The 16,481-nt window shown below is 58.8% G+C and overlaps 3 protein-coding genes across 4 annotated transcripts; all 3 read right to left on the bottom strand.

The window, feature by feature from the left end:
- Window positions 1-4,168: 4,168 nt before the first annotated feature.
- LOC113987575 (extracellular fatty acid-binding protein-like) lies at window positions 4,169-7,627 on the bottom strand. The gene is made up of 7 exons (XM_027720445.2): window positions 7,492-7,627; window positions 7,056-7,192; window positions 6,475-6,545; window positions 5,761-5,871; window positions 5,178-5,279; window positions 4,916-4,941; window positions 4,169-4,348 (listed from the first exon to the last, which is right to left on the bottom strand). The coding sequence occupies exons 1-6, from the start codon at window positions 7,585-7,587 to the stop codon at window positions 4,916-4,918; spliced, it is 543 nt and encodes a 180-aa protein (XP_027576246.1). The 5' UTR covers window positions 7,588-7,627; the 3' UTR covers window positions 4,169-4,348.
- Window positions 7,628-8,903: 1,276 nt separating this feature from the next.
- On the bottom strand, window positions 8,904-12,096 carry LOC113987576 (lipocalin-15). Of its 2 annotated transcripts, XM_027720446.2 has the most exons (7): window positions 11,225-12,096; window positions 10,594-10,733; window positions 10,315-10,379; window positions 9,922-10,035; window positions 9,344-9,445; window positions 9,208-9,229; window positions 8,904-9,046 (listed from the first exon to the last, which is right to left on the bottom strand). In XM_027720446.2, the coding sequence occupies exons 1-7, from the start codon at window positions 11,318-11,320 to the stop codon at window positions 9,043-9,045; spliced, it is 543 nt and encodes a 180-aa protein (XP_027576247.2). In that variant the 5' UTR covers window positions 11,321-12,096; the 3' UTR covers window positions 8,904-9,042. The 2 variants fall into 2 exon arrangements, with proteins under 2 accessions (XP_027576247.2, XP_039242721.1); XM_039386787.1 differs by having other exon boundaries at window positions 9,922-10,032; window positions 10,594-12,096.
- Window positions 12,097-12,250: 154 nt separating this feature from the next.
- On the bottom strand, window positions 12,251-15,125 carry PTGDS (prostaglandin D2 synthase). Its single transcript, XM_027720444.2, has 7 exons — window positions 14,709-15,125; window positions 13,603-13,742; window positions 13,412-13,488; window positions 13,192-13,305; window positions 12,885-12,986; window positions 12,693-12,718; window positions 12,251-12,419 (listed from the first exon to the last, which is right to left on the bottom strand). Exons 1-6 carry the CDS (start codon window positions 14,805-14,807, stop codon window positions 12,693-12,695), a joined length of 558 nt encoding a protein of 185 aa, XP_027576245.1. The 5' UTR covers window positions 14,808-15,125; the 3' UTR covers window positions 12,251-12,419.
- Between the last annotated feature and the right edge of the window lie 1,356 nt (window positions 15,126-16,481).

The raw sequence follows: 16,481 nt of genomic DNA on the forward strand, positions 1-16,481 counted from the left end.
GCATTTGACTTGCAATCAAATCTAATGAGTCAAGTGAGCTTGAGGTAGGCTTAAGTGAAGCACAGGCCAGCTCCACAGCCTTGCTGTGCACAGAGAGCCACATCCTGGAACTAGGCTGTGGAACAAGTGGATGAGGGGTATGCCTGTAGGGGGGCAGCACCATGTTTGTAGTAGAGGCAGGACTCCTGCCATGCTGCCTGCAGGCGAGCTGTGAGGCTGCGTACTTTGACACATGTGCCAGGCATCCCGGTGCTCATCTGGCTGCTGGGCTGCGAGAGGGACAGCAAGGACACCCACGACTGCTGGGCACGGGAGAGGGGCAGGGAGCAGAGCAGACAGAGATCCCAGCGTGGGGCTGACTCCTCCATCCTAAATCTCTTCTAACCTCAAGCACTCACCCCACACAGCTGTTGGGGACACTGGTAACTCAGCACCTGCACAGCTTGACAAGATGCTTCCTCTCTTCATGACAGTGTGTCTGGCAGCACCAGTGGCTTGGGAAACCAGGGTGATTTCAATGTACTCCTGGGTGCATTTTGAAAGGGGAAAAGTTCTTCTGGGCTCACACCCACCAGATCCCAAGGCCAATGGCACTTGGAGAACCCCATGGTCTCACTCTGCAGCATACAATGCAGATGGACAACACCTGATGTCTGTATATCATTCGAGTGACTCCTGCTGTGGTGACCATCCCACCAGCTGGTGACAGTGGTGCTGGCAGCCATCACATGCAAAGGAACGTCCAGGAGGCTCTAAGACATGGCTGCTCCAGGCGGGTTGGTTGGGCACTCATGGGTTCAGGTTTTTTTTGGGATGGCTAGGAGCCCACAAGCCCTGAGCAGCAAGTGGGACCTGGTTCAGGGGCCGAAATCAAAGCGTCATTCTCATGCCAACCACTGCTACTTTTAGAACCAGAGATGATCCCACACAGTCACATTTCATCTTTAAAAGAGGAAAAAATGAAAAGTTGAGAGGATTAACTATCACATATGGCACAGAGATTGTCTGGAAAGATCAGCTTAGCTTCCCTCTGAGCACTTAAGATGATATTAGCAAATACAAACCCTAAAGAACATTGGGAAGTCTAAATGGAAGCCGGCATGATTACAGCAATTTCAAGAAGCTGATTAGAAATAGCATAAACTTTAACTTACTGAAAGCAGCCAAAGGCAACACTGTAAGACAAACAACAAAGACATCAGAATTCGGTGCCTTGCTGCTCTGCTCTGGGGAATGACATCTGCACCTTCTTCAAAGGCTTTGGCAGCAGGAATTTAACACCAGAAAATGTTTAAAGGTAGCTAGTTAAATTCAGAGTGAGTATTCAAAGAAAATAAGGTGATAGAAAACCTGCATCCAGGTGATAGAAAACTCTGCATCCACCTTGTCCAAGGAGGAGCTTTGCTGGATTCCCAGGATGGACGACCTCCTCTGCAAACACTTGAAAAGTTCTGTCCTACCAGTGCAGAAGGGCAAGCGAGTAGTAAGACTGAGGAGATGACATTTCCAGTCAGATATGAAACTCAGACATCACTGCAGCATGCCACGTGCCGCTCAGACTCCCCTGTGATACCTCTAGTTTTCACCAGACGAGAAGCGAACACGGCAGCCTCTGCAGAGGTGGTCAGAGCTAAAGGATGACACATGAGTAGGTCTCCTATGTAATGTGGAAGATACGAAAGCTGTAATTAATGCCAGACTTGGTTGATGTCTGGGCAAAGTATGTCACAGGACAGACTAAATCCAAGTTTTGCACAGAAAAATCACACCTCAGAAATACACCTCTCTGGAGGAGTCAGCAAGACATGGGTGTTGGACATTCCCTGGTCAGCTGGAAGGGTCTTTATCAAAACTCACAGGGGACAAGCTGCCATAGGCTAGAGAGGCAGATCTCAGTGGGATAAATCACAGAATGGTTCAGTCTGGAAGGAACCACAGGGGTTCATCCAGTCCAAACCTCCCTCCTCAAGAAGAGTCCCCTGGAGCAATCACTCAGGATTGTGTCCAGACAGGTTTTGAGTATCCCCAAAGGTGACTCCACAACCTCTCTGGGCAGCCCATACCAGTGCTTGGTCACCCACACAGTAAACAGTGGCTGAGAGAAAGGGAAGAAGGTCACCCAGGGAGGCCACTGTGCTGACTGACAGATGTCTTGTAAAAGATCTCATCCATGTACAGCAGGTGCCAAAGGGGGCAGCATGAGGAGACATTAGGAGAAGATCAGGGAACAGAAAAAGGCACCATGTAAACCTCAGCTATACTCCCACCATTTCAGTGAGGTGGAGGTCCAGGTCTGGCCAGGCAGCCCCAGCTGGGACATGGCTTGAACAGGAGAGGGAGAGAGAAGCGTGAGAGGAGCAGCTGGAAGGATGGGGAGGCTTGTCAAAGATTTAAGATCTGGAACAGCATGAGGAGCGTGAATAGAGCAGATGGTCTTGCATCACAGTAGCCATGAGCTGCAAGTCTCAAACTGTTCCTCAGCCATCAAAGGCTGACCCAGCACCTCCCTTGCCCCTGCACCCCTCTGCTCTCTCCACCAGTGTTTGGAAACCTGGTGCCTGGTCTGATCCCCACTGCGCTAACCTGGTCCCTGCCAGCCATTCCCGTGGTGTGCTCCCAGAGACCCTGGCTGAGAAGCTGAAGATGGAACCACTACAACAAGCAAAAGGGAGAGCAGCGGTGGGTGGTAAAGCTCCTTGCCGCAGGATGCCACCAAGGAGCCTCATCCCAGGAAGTCCTTAGAAATATTCAGTGAGAGAAAAGTCCCTTGTTATCAGATTGATGACATCTGGCCAGGTTTGCTGAGGGGATAAAGGAGCATTGGATGAGCAGTGAAGACAGGGACAGGCTTGAGGGACTATGGAGAGGTGCATGGGGACCTACCACCTGCTCGCATGGCAGGAACTCACACCCAAAAAATATCTGAACTGTCAGCCTGTGTGCTCTAGGGCATGGGAAGAAAATAGACAGACAAAAGGAGGAGTAGAAAGTGCCAGTGGCAAAGAGCAATTATCTCACTGCTCTCTGGCAGGTGATACCTGCATGCGGCAGGAAGGAAATGTTTGGGTGGAACATGATGCGGAGATACTGGGACTCCCTGTCACACAGAGCCCGTGGCGAAGGGCGTTGCTGGCAGCAGGATGTTTTCATCTGCATCAATGCATGTACCAAAAACAAGCCTGGAGGCAAAGTTGCATGTGGGCTGGGCAGTCCTAGGAGTGCAGCAAATGCCGAACTGTTCCAATCCAAACTGCTGGGGAGAATTCCTGCTGGAAACACTGGGCTCCTTCCCAAGAGGGAGGAGATGACACTGGGTTGGGAAGTCCCAGTGAGGTCCCTTGTCTTGCTGCTGCTGGGATGCGTCCCACTCTTGCGATCCTCAGAGTCAGGAGAGACAATTTCCCAAATGTAATTTCTTGTCTGTGGGAGTAGGAATCAAAAAAGAGTTTGGATTGGAAGAGACTTTAACGTTCATCTCATTCTACTACCTGTCCATGGATGGGCAGGGACACCTTCCACTAGCCCAGGTCACTCCAAGCCCCGTCCAACTTGGCCTTGGACACTTCCAGGGATGGCGCAGATACAGCTTCTCTGGTAACTGCCACCACCAAGAACTCTAGCTCCAGTGGGGGCTTTCTCTGTGTGGTGCTCAGGGGCAGAAACCACATGCATCTCTCCAGGTTTGTGTCCAGAGGATTCAGACACACATGTTCCACAGCAACCTGTAGCACCATGGGGCTGAGAGGTCCCAAATCTGAGTCTTGCGCTGCCTTGACTCAGCCTGAGCTGGTGGACAAGCTCCCGGGGCTCCTGGAGAACAGAGTGTTGCAGCCACAGCAGAGCCAGAGGAGGGGAGGTGATGGATGGTGGGGGTGGGTGCAGCCTTCCAAACTCCAATCTCACTCTGTGACCTTTCTCCATGCAGCCCCTCACGCCCACGGGATTCCCAGCCTCATTGCACTCATTACCTCACCTCTACCTGGCCTGGTCCTGCCCCATGGGAGGCACCCAGGAGGGAAAATCCTGTGAGGTCTGAAACTTCCCTCACTTGGGTGAGCTCAGCCTGGGATCACTCCTGGCTGCTCACCATTCACAGCCCCTGGGAGGACAACAGTGGGGGACCACACACCCCGGAACCCTGGATTCTCCTCAGACAGCTACACCAAGATCTGGGTTAAGTTTCTCTTTATTTGGCAAAAAGTAGGGACTGTGTGCTTGGAGGAGCAGGGATTGTGTCAAAGCCTTGACCACGGAGCTCGGAAGAGGGCTGGTGGAACAGCAGCCTGGAGCTTCGAAGTGTGGGTCTTGCACTGCTTGGGAGGAGCATCCACGAGCCAGCCCACGCTTCCTGGAAAACATCCAGGAGAGGCAGGCTGAGTAAGGCAAGGCCAAGTGGGGCTCTCCATCGAGATCACTGAGTTCTTCTCCAGTTCTCCCCATCTCTGTAGCGTGAGCTACGTCCAGCAATGGATTTCTAGTTAACGCCTACAGCTGTGTGTGTATTGGTGTGGTGGCAAAGCACATGCCAGGGTGGGCCAACAGCAAGCACGTTTCGTGTGGTGAGACACCAACCCACTCTGGCCAGGTTTGCAGGTCCATGAGCCCAAGGTCCCTTTGGCAGGAGCCAGGTGTCCTGGCCCTCACTGCTGGAGGGGCTGTGCAACTGGTTCTCCACTGATGCAGTGGTTTCGGCTCACATGACCTTGTTCAGCGCCGGGCACTGCTCCCTGGGGGTCCCCACTGCAGAGGAGCACCCAAGGGAATGGTCCTACCTGAGTACAAGCTCCAGCACAGGTTCAAACAGCTCAAGCTCAGAGGAATTCAAAGAGTTCTTGGTGGTCCTTGCTGGGGCACCAAGAGGGACAGTTTCCAGAGGAGGACATTGCAAACACCATGTTGCACTGCAGCAACTCACCTATGGTCCATCAAGTCTGCATTTGTCTGTGAAAGTAAAGAGAAAGCCTGAATCCGGTGCTGTGGTCTGACTAGCCCGATTTAGCACCCAAAATAGACAACCCAGAATGAACTTGAGCAAGGAGAAAGCCACAGTGTGCCAAGCCAGAGCACCTCTGGCTGCCAGCACTCTCTCATGCCAGCTCAGACCACAAAGTGGTGGCTGTGATAGGCTGAGTGATCCCAGCCTGCACGTCCCTGTATCGCCCCTGGGTAGTGCTCACCCTGTCTGGGTAGTATCCAGATCATCTCCTCGCTGAAGCCCTCCATCTTGGCAAACGTCTTGAACAGGTCTGTGATTCTAGGTCTCACCCACCGGGTTCTGCCTAAAGACAAAGACACGAGTTAGCTCCAGGCTGTACCTGTCACTGCATCTCCTGGGCATCTGGCGAGCACAAGGATGGGATGGATGGCAGTCCCTGGAAGAAGGCTGGAGGCACTGATAGAGGTCCTAGAGAGACACATGAGACACCCCACCCAGGGGACAAGACAAGGCAGAGGTTTGTGTCCCTGCTGTTTCTGCCCCACCTTGCAGCAGAACCCCCACTCTTCACCCTGTTTCACCACACGACTTACCCAAGGCCACGGACTCCCAGCACAGTGCAGGAGCCTGAGCCCCAGCCTCCCCTGCACCCCAAATCGCTATCTCTTCCCTGCCACATGGGAGGCACACGGCAGCCCCAGCCCTGCTCCTGTGCCCCACCCAGGGCAGAAGTGAGGAGGGCGTCTGTCCCCTGACTCCTGGCCTGCAGGCACCCTGACACCTCTGAGTGGTTCACCCCTGTTGCAGCACCGCTGGCTACGCACTGTAGAGTCTCAGCATATGCAAGATCTTCCCCTCCTTCTCTCTGGTGGCAAAGATAATCACATAGGTCCTGCCATCGGTATCCACCAGCTGTGCTGTCTTATTGCCTCTGTCTGCAAAAGGACATGGAGAAAAATTAATTACCTCCTCCTGGAAACCCCCATGCTGCAAAGGGGCTATAAGAGTGTAAAGCCCACCCAGTCTGTCTTTCCTCGGTGTCTCTCTGTCCTGGTTTTCCCTCTTGTTAAGGCTCCTCTGAAAGCCTGGGGGAGCCCACAGACTGCAGCAGAGCAGAGGGATGGGTAGGTGAGGGCAGGAAGGGCCAAGGATGGTCACTGCAGGCTGTTGGCCAGTGTCAGACTGACCCTTGGGGTGGGGATGGTGGGAAACAACCCCTTGCTTCATCCCCTGAGAACATTCACCCACAGCCCCTTGGCAGAATGAACCTGCTTTTCCCCAGGGTTTAAGCTGGGTGTGAATGTGTTTATCCCAGAGGGAGGATTTGGGGGGGTTCTGCCATCTGCTGTGTCACTAGCCCTGACACGGACTGGCCCTGGAGTGCAGCTGGCACCTGGACGCAGAGGGATGTCCCACCCAGGACCCAGGAGGGGCAGGCAGTCCTAAGGGCCATGTCACCGGGAACAACCAGCTGCTTCAGACAGGGATGATGGGACGTGCCTCCCCGCTGCCCCGAGAGCCAGGCTCCCCCCACTCACCAGAGCTGTAGTATTCACCCGGAATGCTTGTTGGCTTGTAGATCGACTCAAATTTCATACATCTCTCTGGGCTGCAAAACAGTGAAGGATGCTCCAGCATACAGTGAAGTGACTCCTTTTCCCTTCCCTGCTCTGGAGTAGCTACCCCAAAAGTGGGACTCGCTGTTCAGGGATGAGATGGTATGGAGGGGGGGGCAGGAGAGGATAGATACCACCACCCTTGGAGCAATGGGCACCTGGGCTGGCAGGGGACAGTGCTGGTACCTGGGGATCATCCATGCCCTTGCTCATGCTCTGAGCTTCTGGGATAAGGCTGGTACTGCCAGGAAGGTTTCAACCATAGGGTCCCTTATTACCCCTCTGCATCCCTCAGCAGTAGAGCATCCCACCCTCTGATGGGTCCTGGCTGGCGTTGCCCTGAGTCTGCCCTGAAGAAGGGGTGCCTGTCCTGAGCCCCTAGTGGTCCTGCCTCACCCCCTGGTCAGGTCTTTGGTGGGTTCACTCAGGTGGGGACCCATCGATGAAGGTCAAGAGAGGAGGTTGGTCAGTGAAACCTGTGAAGTAAAGCATGTGGGACTTACGTGGGAATTGCAAAGGAGACCTTCAGGTCCTTCCCCAGGACCTCGATGCCGGCCATCGCCATCTTCAGCTGGTCCTTCCTTTGGAGATAGCTCTCGGAGTCGGAGGCCATAGCAGTGATGTACCATTTCCCTGCAATCTGGTAGCAAGAGCAGACTGTGAGTCTGTGGGAGCAATTGGGAGTGTCACCTCCTCAGGGATCAAGGCAGGACACCCTCAGTCCATGGGACACCCACATCCCTTCCAGGCAACAAAGTCTCCTTAGGGACACTTATGCTGGAGCTGGGTGACCACCCTCACCTGGATGTGACAGCAAAGCAATGGTGGCTGCAGTGTCCCCAGCTGTTCCCAGTACCAAAACACCTCTACAGTCATCCCTGACTGCTGGTGACCAGAGTCCACCCTCCCACCTTCTGTTCCCGGGATGCTGCAGATCACCTTGCTCGTGTCCAACTCCCCAGCCCCGAGGTCCTCAGCCTCCACGTGCAGCAAGCAGAGCAGGGCCAGGCCCAGGCTCAGCCCCACGGTCCTCATGTCACCTTAGTTCCTCTGGCTTCACCAGTGGGATGAGGAGTGGTGCTGGGGCTGCCGCATTTATATCTCAGTGCTTTCCTCCTCCCCCCCCCCCCCCCCCCCCCCTCCCCCTTTGCTGCATGCGGAGCCGCGGCTGCACTGTTGGGATTGGCTTGGACAAGGGGCGGGGGGAGGGGGGGGTGGGGGGGGGGCAGAGCTTCGGAAGGGCAGGAGTCAGCCAGGGGTGAACAAACCCCCGGGGCAGGGGGGAAGTGCCTGCCAGCCCCAAAACAGAGTTACAGGAACTGTTGCACCACTGCTGAAATTTGGGATTTCCCCCATTTCTTTAGTGGATTGTGAAAGAACAAAGCGAGCTGTTGTTTTCCAACTGGCTGCCGGAAGGCTGCTGGGAGGAGCAGGAGGTTCTTCCCAGCACAGGTTCCAGGGGCAGCACCGTTACCCACCAAGGGGCACGGTGACCCGTCCTTCTGGCCAGGCTGGAACCTGCCCCGAGGCAGCCGCTGGGATCCTGCCAAACCCAACCATCCACGTGCTGCTGGCACAACCTGACCCGTGGTGCCTGCACGGGCTTCCCCACCTGCTCTGAGGTGCTCAGGGCCTGCAAGGCAGGGTGCACCCGGAGCAGGGCAGGCAGAAGAACGGGTTCATGTCACTGTGAGACTGTGTCCCTCCTTCTCACAGTGTGATGTCCCCTGTGCCCCTGCTCTGTCAGGCTCCTGGGGTCACAGCCCCACCTGCCTGGGCATTGAAGGACCTCCACCCTGAGGCAGGGAGGGAGTGGGAGGGACCAGGGCCTGCCTCCACTCCGCAGGAGGCGGAGTGGGATGAAAAGCGCCCGCAGGGCTCGTGGCAGCATGGTCCTACTTTGGTCAGTGGGCAGATGGGGGACCAAGAGGGGTGGCAGACAGGCATGGGTGTTCCAGGCCTGCTATGGGCAGCTTCACTCCCAGCTAGGTGGCCTGGGAGGGGACTGAGCAGGGAATGCGGTGTCCTGCGTGTGTCCCTGCAGGCAGTGCTGGACAGCCTGACTGCTTAACACTGTCTGCCCGGAGCTGCTGCCCCCCCAGACAAGCTGTGCCAGCCCCTGGTCACCCCAGCTCCATTCTCCCCTGCCCTGGCAGCTGCACCTTCCCCATCCCCTCTGCTCCCCATGTTGGGCACACCAAACATCACAGCACAGGAGCCCCCCAACACCCCTGGGGGGCTGACAGGAAGGGTCAGCTCCAGGGCCACTGCACTCAGGGTGCCTGGGGACCCTGGCAGCAACCCTGCTCCCACCAACAAAGCACTGAGCTCTGGGACAGCTTCTGCATCTATTTATTTAGGAGGTCGAGGGGTGATCCTGGTGTGGGGCAGGGGGTCCGGCAGAGTTCAGCTGGGAAGGATGGGAAGGGGGCACCACAGAGTGGGGATCAGAGCCCAGTGTCCACCAAGTCTGGAGGACACAACGGCCCTTTAGCTGCAGAGACAGGATAGACAGACGAGTGGTTAGAGCAAGGCAAAGCTGAGGTGACGCAGAGGCAAAGCCAAGGCAGGTGGGGGGCCCCCAGTGGGCCGTGAGTGCCTGCTCAGCCCTGGCTGTGCTGGGAGTGAGTCATGGCTTCCCCTGGACACACTCACCTGATGGCCTTGGTGCACTGGTCTGTTGGAAAGCAAAGAGAGGAGTGAGTGTGCCACGGGCAGCACCCTAAGCCCCCACACAGTGTCCCCGTACAGAGGGGCCACATGTGCCACCCCGTGCCTTCAGGGCACTCACCCGACTCGGGCAGGATGGCCAGCATGTCCTTGGTCAGGCCCATGGTGGGGACGAGCTCCGTGAACTTCTGCAGAAGCTGGGGACTCACATCCTGCTCCCTTGCTGCAGCCAGACATGCAAAGTGGGGGCTAGTGAGTGCAAGGGGTCCTGGCAGCCAGCCCCACCCCAGGAGTCCAGCTACCACAGGGCAGTGATTGGGCCCCAGACAAGGGCTAAGGTGAAGCCATGAAGGTGCAGAGTGGACATCAGGCAACCCACAGTGCCCTGGGCTGGCAGCAAAGGGGCACAAGCCCCTTGGGATGAGTGACCCATCTGCCTGGGGTGCTATGGGGTGGCTGGCAGGGTTGGGGGTCCATAGCTGGGCTGGCACACTGCAAGGAGGTCTGGTTCAATCCACAACCAACCAGAGATATCTTTGGTGAAAGGTTTCATTCACCCCAAAATTAATTCTTGGAGTACTGGACATTGGGTACTGGTGGTGGCCCTGGGTGGTGGTGGAGAGCCCAGCCCTCACTCCCCATTGGTGCCCCCCCTCCCTTCTCGGAGCTGTGGGTGCCTGTCCCTGCTCCAACACCCACTGAGGAGCTGCAGCGCGGTGCTGGGCTCTGTCTCGCTGTGATGGGCCTCGTGCAGGATGGCATAGTGGCCGTAGTCTGTCTCCATCACGAGCAGGTCCCTCTTCTCTTGTGCTGCTAAAGGATACCAGAGGTGCCCAGTTGGGCAATGTGGTACAATCTGAGCCCTCCTGGGCCCCACTGCTTGAGCCCCAAAATTGCCTGAGGGGAGTATGAGGAGGGACCCACTGAGCAATGTGATGGAGCTGGGTGCCCACCCTCAGCATGACCCCTCGCTAAGCAGAGAAGGCAGAGCAGCCAAGCCCACCTCCCGCTGCTCCCCAGGCATGGGGGGCTGGGGATGCCCACCCTCTGTTTCAGGGTACCCATGGCTCCGACCCACCTGACCACACGTACCCACGTAGTGCCCTGCCTGCCCGCTCTGCTGGAAGAGCAGCTCAAACTTTTGGCATTTGCCCAGCCTGGAAAAGGAACGTGGAAATGACAAACGTGGCTGGATGTCACGAGGGAGGGCAGTGGGGTGGTGGGTGCAGGAGGGAGCCCAGCCTGCCTGGGGCGTGTACTGGGGTTCAGGCAGGACTGGGCACTCTGGGGCGGTGGGTCTGGGGGAAATGCCGTGGTGGGGAGGGGAGTCCCTGGCCCACGGGGGACGTGGCGAGCGGGACAGACACTCACAGGGGCCAGACCAACTTCATGGCCAGATCCCCCTCTGGTGTGAAGCTGATGGTGGTGATGGACGACTTCATCCCGTCCTTCATCTTCAGGAAGACGGAGCAGTTGGAAGCCGTGGCTGTGACATACCACATCCCTGCAAACTGCAGCACGACATCACCGGTGGGGTTTGGGAAAGCAGTGGGGACCTGCTACCTTCCAGAGGGACCTGTCCCCCACCATGGGGAACCTGGCAGCCTGTTGTAGGAATCTGCCAACCTGCAGTGGGGGACCTGCTACCCTCTGTGGCGACCAGCCAGACAAACACAGCAGCCTGCTACCTTCATGCAGAACACCCTGCCCTGCCCCATGCCAGGAGGGCAGGAGAGGCATCTGGTCCATGTTCCCTGGGGAAGTGCTACATGCTTGGGGACATCACAGCCTCAGGTGCTGGTGTCCCTTCAGTGGGGTCACTGCTGGCACTGGACACAGCAGCCCTAACTAACCCATTTTTTCACAGGCTCTCCTGGAAACTACCCTGGTGTCAGCTCAGGGATGAGACCAGGGGGTCCCCAGGGGTGCAGCAAAGGCCCCCTGCCCCACCCAGCCCCTCCAGCCCAGGCAGAACGTGCCTGGCAGCACCCTGTGCTGTTACCTTCTCGGTGTCGAAGTCTGGCTGCACGGGGACTTCAGCCCCTGCTCGCAGCAGGCAGAGCAGGGCCAGCGCCAGGCTGGGCAGTGCCACCGTCATCCTCGCTCTGGGGGTGGATGTGGGCAGGAGAGGCTGCACCCACCTTTATAGCCCCCACTGCTGGCAGCACCCCTGCCCGCCCTACCTTTATGCAACAGGTTACACAAGAGCAGGGATAACCGGTACCCGGGTTAGGTGACAGTGCTGGCCCTGTCCCCCCCAGTTGCCCGGTCCCGAATGAATGCAGCCTTGTGTGAAACCCTGCCCAGAGCACACCGGGACTGGGTGCTGCCCCATGCCTGCTGCTCTGTCTGGGGAGGGGGGAGCTGAGTTGCCCCTGGGGCCCCCCTCGCAGCTGTTCCTGCTGGTCCCAGGGTCTGGCAGTGATGGGACGGATCCCACCTCAGGATCCTCAGTGCCAGAAGATGGTTGTGCTGGTGGTTTTAGCCCAGGTTGAGCCACAGCCTGGCGCCCCCAGAAGGGGTGGTGACTTCCCAGGCTGGTGGCAGCAGGCTCACACCCCGCTGCTGGAGAGGGTCCAGGCTCATGGGATGGAGCCCAGGGGGGTGGTGAGAGCTAAGCCACATCCAACCCTCACGGATGTCCTTTTGCTTCATGTCCATCCTTCCCCAAATTTTTGGAGACCTCCCTATGATTGCCTGTCATCCCATTCCCACACTGCCAGCCTGCTCTCCAGCAGGGAACCAAGGTAGGGAAGGTGAGGGAGCCCAGGATGCCCAAGGGGGCAGAGGGGAGCAGATCTCCCCAGTAGGTCCCAGCCTCAGGGACCCCTTTGCTTGGGACGGGGCATATTTAGTGGTCAGGCAGCACCGTAGTGTGGGGCTGCTAGTGCACAGAGGGCCCCAGCCCAGTGGCCCCATGGCTAAAAGCTGGGGTCAGCCCTGACACCGAGCCCCAGCCCCACCAGCCGTACTTCCCCCTCCCCATTGCCCCACTGAGGCTTCCTCACAGCAACCCAGCAGACGAGGGTTGGTTTTATGTGGGCTTTAATGGGGATGGGGGTACAGGTGTGGGGTGTGAAGCCAGGGAGCGAAGGCTGCTGCAGTGCTGTGGGGTGCACTGGGGTTGGGATGGGACAGGGTGGTCACCAGCTCGCGGCACTGTCAGGGCTCTGGCCGGCAGCAGCTGGTGGGATCACCTGGAAGAGATGGGGGGTGAGCACAGCTGAGCTGTGGGAGACAGGGTGACACATGCGGGGACACTGGCCCGGCCAGCCCCACACTGAGTGGGTGAGCACACACCACCCAGGGCCTGAGGCACCCCACAGGGTCAGGATGGGGAATCCCTCATAGGGGTAAGGAGAGGAACAGCCTAGGGAAGGGCTGGCGAGGGCTCTGTGGGATGCAGTGGCTCTGAAAACCCCTGACCCTCCTGCAGGGCTGGTCTGACCCCCAGTGAAGGCAGGACTTACCTAGGCAGCATCTGTCATGCATTTTTCTGTGAGGGGAAGAAAAGGGGAGATCATCCTCAGCCCCCCCGAGGGACCATGTATGGGGGCACCCCATAGCTGGCCCCACACTGAGGCAGGAACAAGCCAGGTTCTCCTCCCTCTCAGCCCCCTTGGGGTATCTCACCCCCTGCTCCCCACAGCCTCCAGCCTCACCTGTCTGGGGCAGGATGAGGACCTCATCGTCCGTCAGGCCCTGCTCCCTGGAGAACTGGGTGAACCTCTCCAGGCGCTCAGGACTCAGCTCCTTGGTCCGGCCTGCAGCCAAGAGCAGGGTGAGGGGTAGCCCCACCGTACCTGCCAGCATGGGGGCACGGGCAGTCCAGCAAGGGGGTCCCGACCCAGCCATTATCCCAGAGGTCACCCCAGCTTGGGAGACGGTGCTGCCCTTCTCCCGTGGGAGAGATAGACATTCCAGGAAGTCCTGGGGGGTGTACAGCATGGGGGCGCAGGGCAGACGTACTGTAGAGCAGCACCATGGTGGAGGGACCGGTGCTCTTGGAGATCTGGGTGGCCACCAAGGCGTACTCCTCGTAGTTGGTCTCCACCACACGGATGTCGTGCTTGCTGCCCCAGCCTGTGGGGGACAGGGGAGCACGGCTCAGCCCCAGGCTCCAAATCCGCCCCAAGGCAGGAGTAAGGATAGTGACAGCAGGGCTGCCCCATGGTCAGGGGGCACTCACGGGTGCTGGTGTAGCTGAACCTCCCCGGCTGCTCCGTCTTGGTGTAAAGGCTGTTCCTTGTCACACACTGGTCACCCCTTTGATCACACACAGCATGAGCACAGCACAAGGATGTCAGAGTGGTGGGGCGATGCACCAGTGCCTCCCTCCCTCGCACCCCCTCCCCACTCACCCCCTCCCCATACCCATACTTGGGGTAGGTGGAGGTGACTTCCAGGTTTCCATCTGCGGTGGTGGAGATGATAGTGGTGCACATCTTCATTAGGTGCCTCTTCTCCTTGAACCAGTTAGAGTTGGAGGCCAGGCCGATGCTGTACCATCTCCCCGTGAGCTGCACACAACCTCCACTCAGCCCCAGCTGGGTGCAGACCCTGTCTTGCCCCTCAGCCCCCCACCAGCCCCAGCCCAGGCCACGTCTCTCTCCCCTGGCAGCCCACAGCAGGATGGTGTCCTGGGGTCCTCATCCCCAGGGAGCTGCTACAGCTCTTGGTAACCACAAAACCCAGGGGCCAGGAAATCCCTGTTTCATGACGTGCCCTTCACTGCCCAGCACTTGGGTGTTTCCTTCCTCTTTGCTCCAAGACTGGGGAAGGTGACAGGACTGTCTGGCTCTGAGATGCCGTTTCGGTCCATCTGGGGGCTCAAGGAGGGGTCAGGACCCTGAGTCCAGCATGGCTCATCCTAGCCCAGTCCCTGGGGCCAGCAGCATGGTGCCCTCCAAAGGGAACTGCCAGCCTCGGAGAGGGGCTGTATTGGGATCACCCTTGCAGGACATCCCAGATGCCCATCCTTGCAGGAAGTGCCTCCATCCCCATCACCCCCCTCGGGTGTCCGTGGCCCCCCAGGACCCTTCCAGAGGCAGAGCGGTGCGTGGGACACCTCAGCAGAGCAGCCCTTGTTTTTTGGGGGCCCTTGACTGGGGTCTCTGTCAGGGAGTAGTTTCCATGGCCCATCTCCATGCTGACTCGCAGACTGAGATTGCTTTTCTCAGTCTTCTCTGTAAGACTCTTGAATAATCACACCCATTCTACAGCACAGCAGCAGTTCAGACCCACATCTAACCCATAGTTCTGCCCCACAGGCTGGAGCTGGGATGCTGGATCCCCTCCAGAGCCACCAAAACCAGGTATTGGGAGGTCCTCAGGATGGGGGGCTGTGTGGGCACCAGTGCCCTGCCCTCCCAGTGTCAGCCTGGCCCCACATCCATCTGCACCACCCTCTCCACACATTTTCAGGGCAAGAATCCCCCAAAACATCCCAAACCTCCACGCAGGTGATGCCTGCTGGGATGGGTCACCTTGTCCTGCTGGAAGTCGGCTTGGATGGGAATGCTGTCCTGGGCATGCAGTGCCCCAAGCAGGGCCAGCCCCAGGACGCTGAGCAGCGTGGCCTGCATGGTCGAGCCGAGCCGAGCTGAGCTGAGCCAAGCGAGAGCTGGAGGCAGAGCGCTGCAGTGCTGGAGAGTCCGTCGAGCCCCTATTTATGGACAGGCGGTGCGGGGGCCCCCGCGAGGGGCCAACCCTGCCTCCCCCCCGTGCCGTTATGCAAGCTGGAGCAGGGCTGAGCGCCGAAGCCAAAGGGCAGGCAGGGGATCCTGAGAATGCAGCCCTCCTGTTGATATGACGTGTTTGCTCCGGGGAGCCAAACTCCTCCGCAGTGAAAACAGCCCGCGGCCGGAGCGGCGGCCGTCCCTGGCCCCAGCGGCGCGGGGCCGGGGCAGGCAGTGGGGGCTGCCCACGGGCAGGGGCCAGGGCTGCCCAGTCTGCACAGGGTAGCCTCACCTGGACTCAGAAAGGTGCTCCAGTGAAGTGGAGGGAATGTCCAGTGCCTGCCAGGTCCCAACCCGACCCATGGGACTTGGGGACACCTGCGTGTACTCCTGTAGGACCCCCTGCTTTGCCCCGACTCAAGTCCCTGCATCACCCAAGGAAGCATCTTGGCTGGCCTCAGGACCCTTGGGGTGTGTCCCACCAAGGTGCAGCTCCGGTTCATCCCACTGGCAAGCTGGGGAGCCCAGATGCTCAGCTCCTCGGGGACCAGAATGCAGCCAGATGGACCCCAGAGTTTCACACCCCACCCGCCCCACCACTCTGCACCCTTTGCCAAGAGGGGCTGGAGGTGCCCTCCCCCTTGGTTTGGGGTCACCAGCAGGCGCTGAGATGTCCCCCCTTAATCTGGGGGGCCCCCGGCAGAGTGAGGGCAGAGGATGTATGCTGGGTGCCAGCAGCAGCACCCGTGGGTATGGCAGGGTTTAGGCAGGGCTGGCCATGCCGGGCAGAACCCCAGCCCCGCACGGCCCTGCCAAGGTGCTTTACGTAAGGAGAATGTTTTCACAACAGCTGTTTTTCCCCTGGCAGGCCCCCCTGTACATTCCCTTCCCCACGCCCCGCTGTGAGGCCACCCTGCCCTGTGCACCCCCGCGCCTGCCCGGCCCCGTGGATTTATGAAAACAAAACAAAACAAAAGCTGAGCCAGGCAGGACTGAGCATCACAAGAGCCCGGCTGGGGCCCCGCATGCTGGGCTAGGACTCAGCCTCCCCAGGGGGCTCTCTCCATCGGGCACAGAGGTAGGGAGCACCCAGGGGTGTCACTGTCACCCAACACTGCAGCAGGAACACAAAGTCCCCCCTGCTGCCTGGGTACCCCCAGCTCCCTGCCCAGGTGGCAGCAAAGGGTGCCTGATGGATACTTGGGTGGTGCCCACTCTCCCAGCTCTCCTGGGTGGGGCAAAGCTGGGAACCAGCCCAAGGACCTGGGTGGCAATGCTGGGTGCAAGCTCTGGAGCATGGGGGCAGGTGGGGCCATGTGGGGGCAAAGGGGACACCGACAGCAGCACGGCACAGGATAAGCAGAGCTGGGGGGCAGGATGGAGTAATCCAGGCTGTGGGTCCCCACAGCGGCCGGACACAGACTCTTGGACACAACCTGGGTGTTAGCCCCCACCACAGATGAGCTGAGATGGGACAGTGGGCATAGGGCGTGTGGGCTCCTTGGGGACCAGCCCAGCTCCCCAGGGCTCTCCCCTTGCCTCCCATTGCCCTGCCACAGTGCAGCCACACTGGGGTGCAGG

The sequence above is a fragment of the Pipra filicauda genome, unplaced genomic scaffold, assembly GCF_003945595.2.
Source record: "Pipra filicauda isolate LSUMZ 115617 unplaced genomic scaffold, ASM394559v2 scaffold500_size419342_pilon, whole genome shotgun sequence".
Taxonomy (NCBI): domain Eukaryota; kingdom Metazoa; phylum Chordata; class Aves; order Passeriformes; family Pipridae; genus Pipra; species Pipra filicauda.

Coding starts and splice junctions, on each gene's coding strand:
- PTGDS (XM_027720444.2), bottom strand. CDS start 14,807: ATGCAGGCCACGCTGCTCAGCGTCCTGGGGCTGGCCCTGCTTGGGGCA. Junction 13,489..13,602: donor GTCACCTCCACCTACCCCAA/GTATGGGTATGG, acceptor GTGTGATCAAAG/GGGTGACCAGTGTGTGACAA. Junction 12,719..12,884: donor CCTCATCCTGCCCCAGACAG/GTGAGGCTGGAG, acceptor TTCCCCTCACAG/AAAAATGCATGACAGATGCT.
- LOC113987575 (XM_027720445.2), bottom strand. CDS start 7,587: ATGAGGACCGTGGGGCTGAGCCTGGGCCTGGCCCTGCTCTGCTTGCTG. Junction 5,872..6,474: donor GGGTGAATACTACAGCTCTG/GTGAGTGGGGGG, acceptor GTCCTTTTGCAG/ACAGAGGCAATAAGACAGCA. Junction 5,280..5,760: donor GCATATGCTGAGACTCTACA/GTGCGTAGCCAG, acceptor CTTTGTCTTTAG/GCAGAACCCGGTGGGTGAGA.
- LOC113987576 (XM_027720446.2), bottom strand. CDS start 11,320: ATGACGGTGGCACTGCCCAGCCTGGCGCTGGCCCTGCTCTGCCTGCTG. Junction 10,036..10,314: donor GCAGGCAGGGCACTACGTGG/GTACGTGTGGTC, acceptor GGTATCCTTTAG/CAGCACAAGAGAAGAGGGAC. Junction 9,230..9,343: donor GGCCATCCTGCCCGAGTCGG/GTGAGTGCCCTG, acceptor GCTTTCCAACAG/ACCAGTGCACCAAGGCCATC.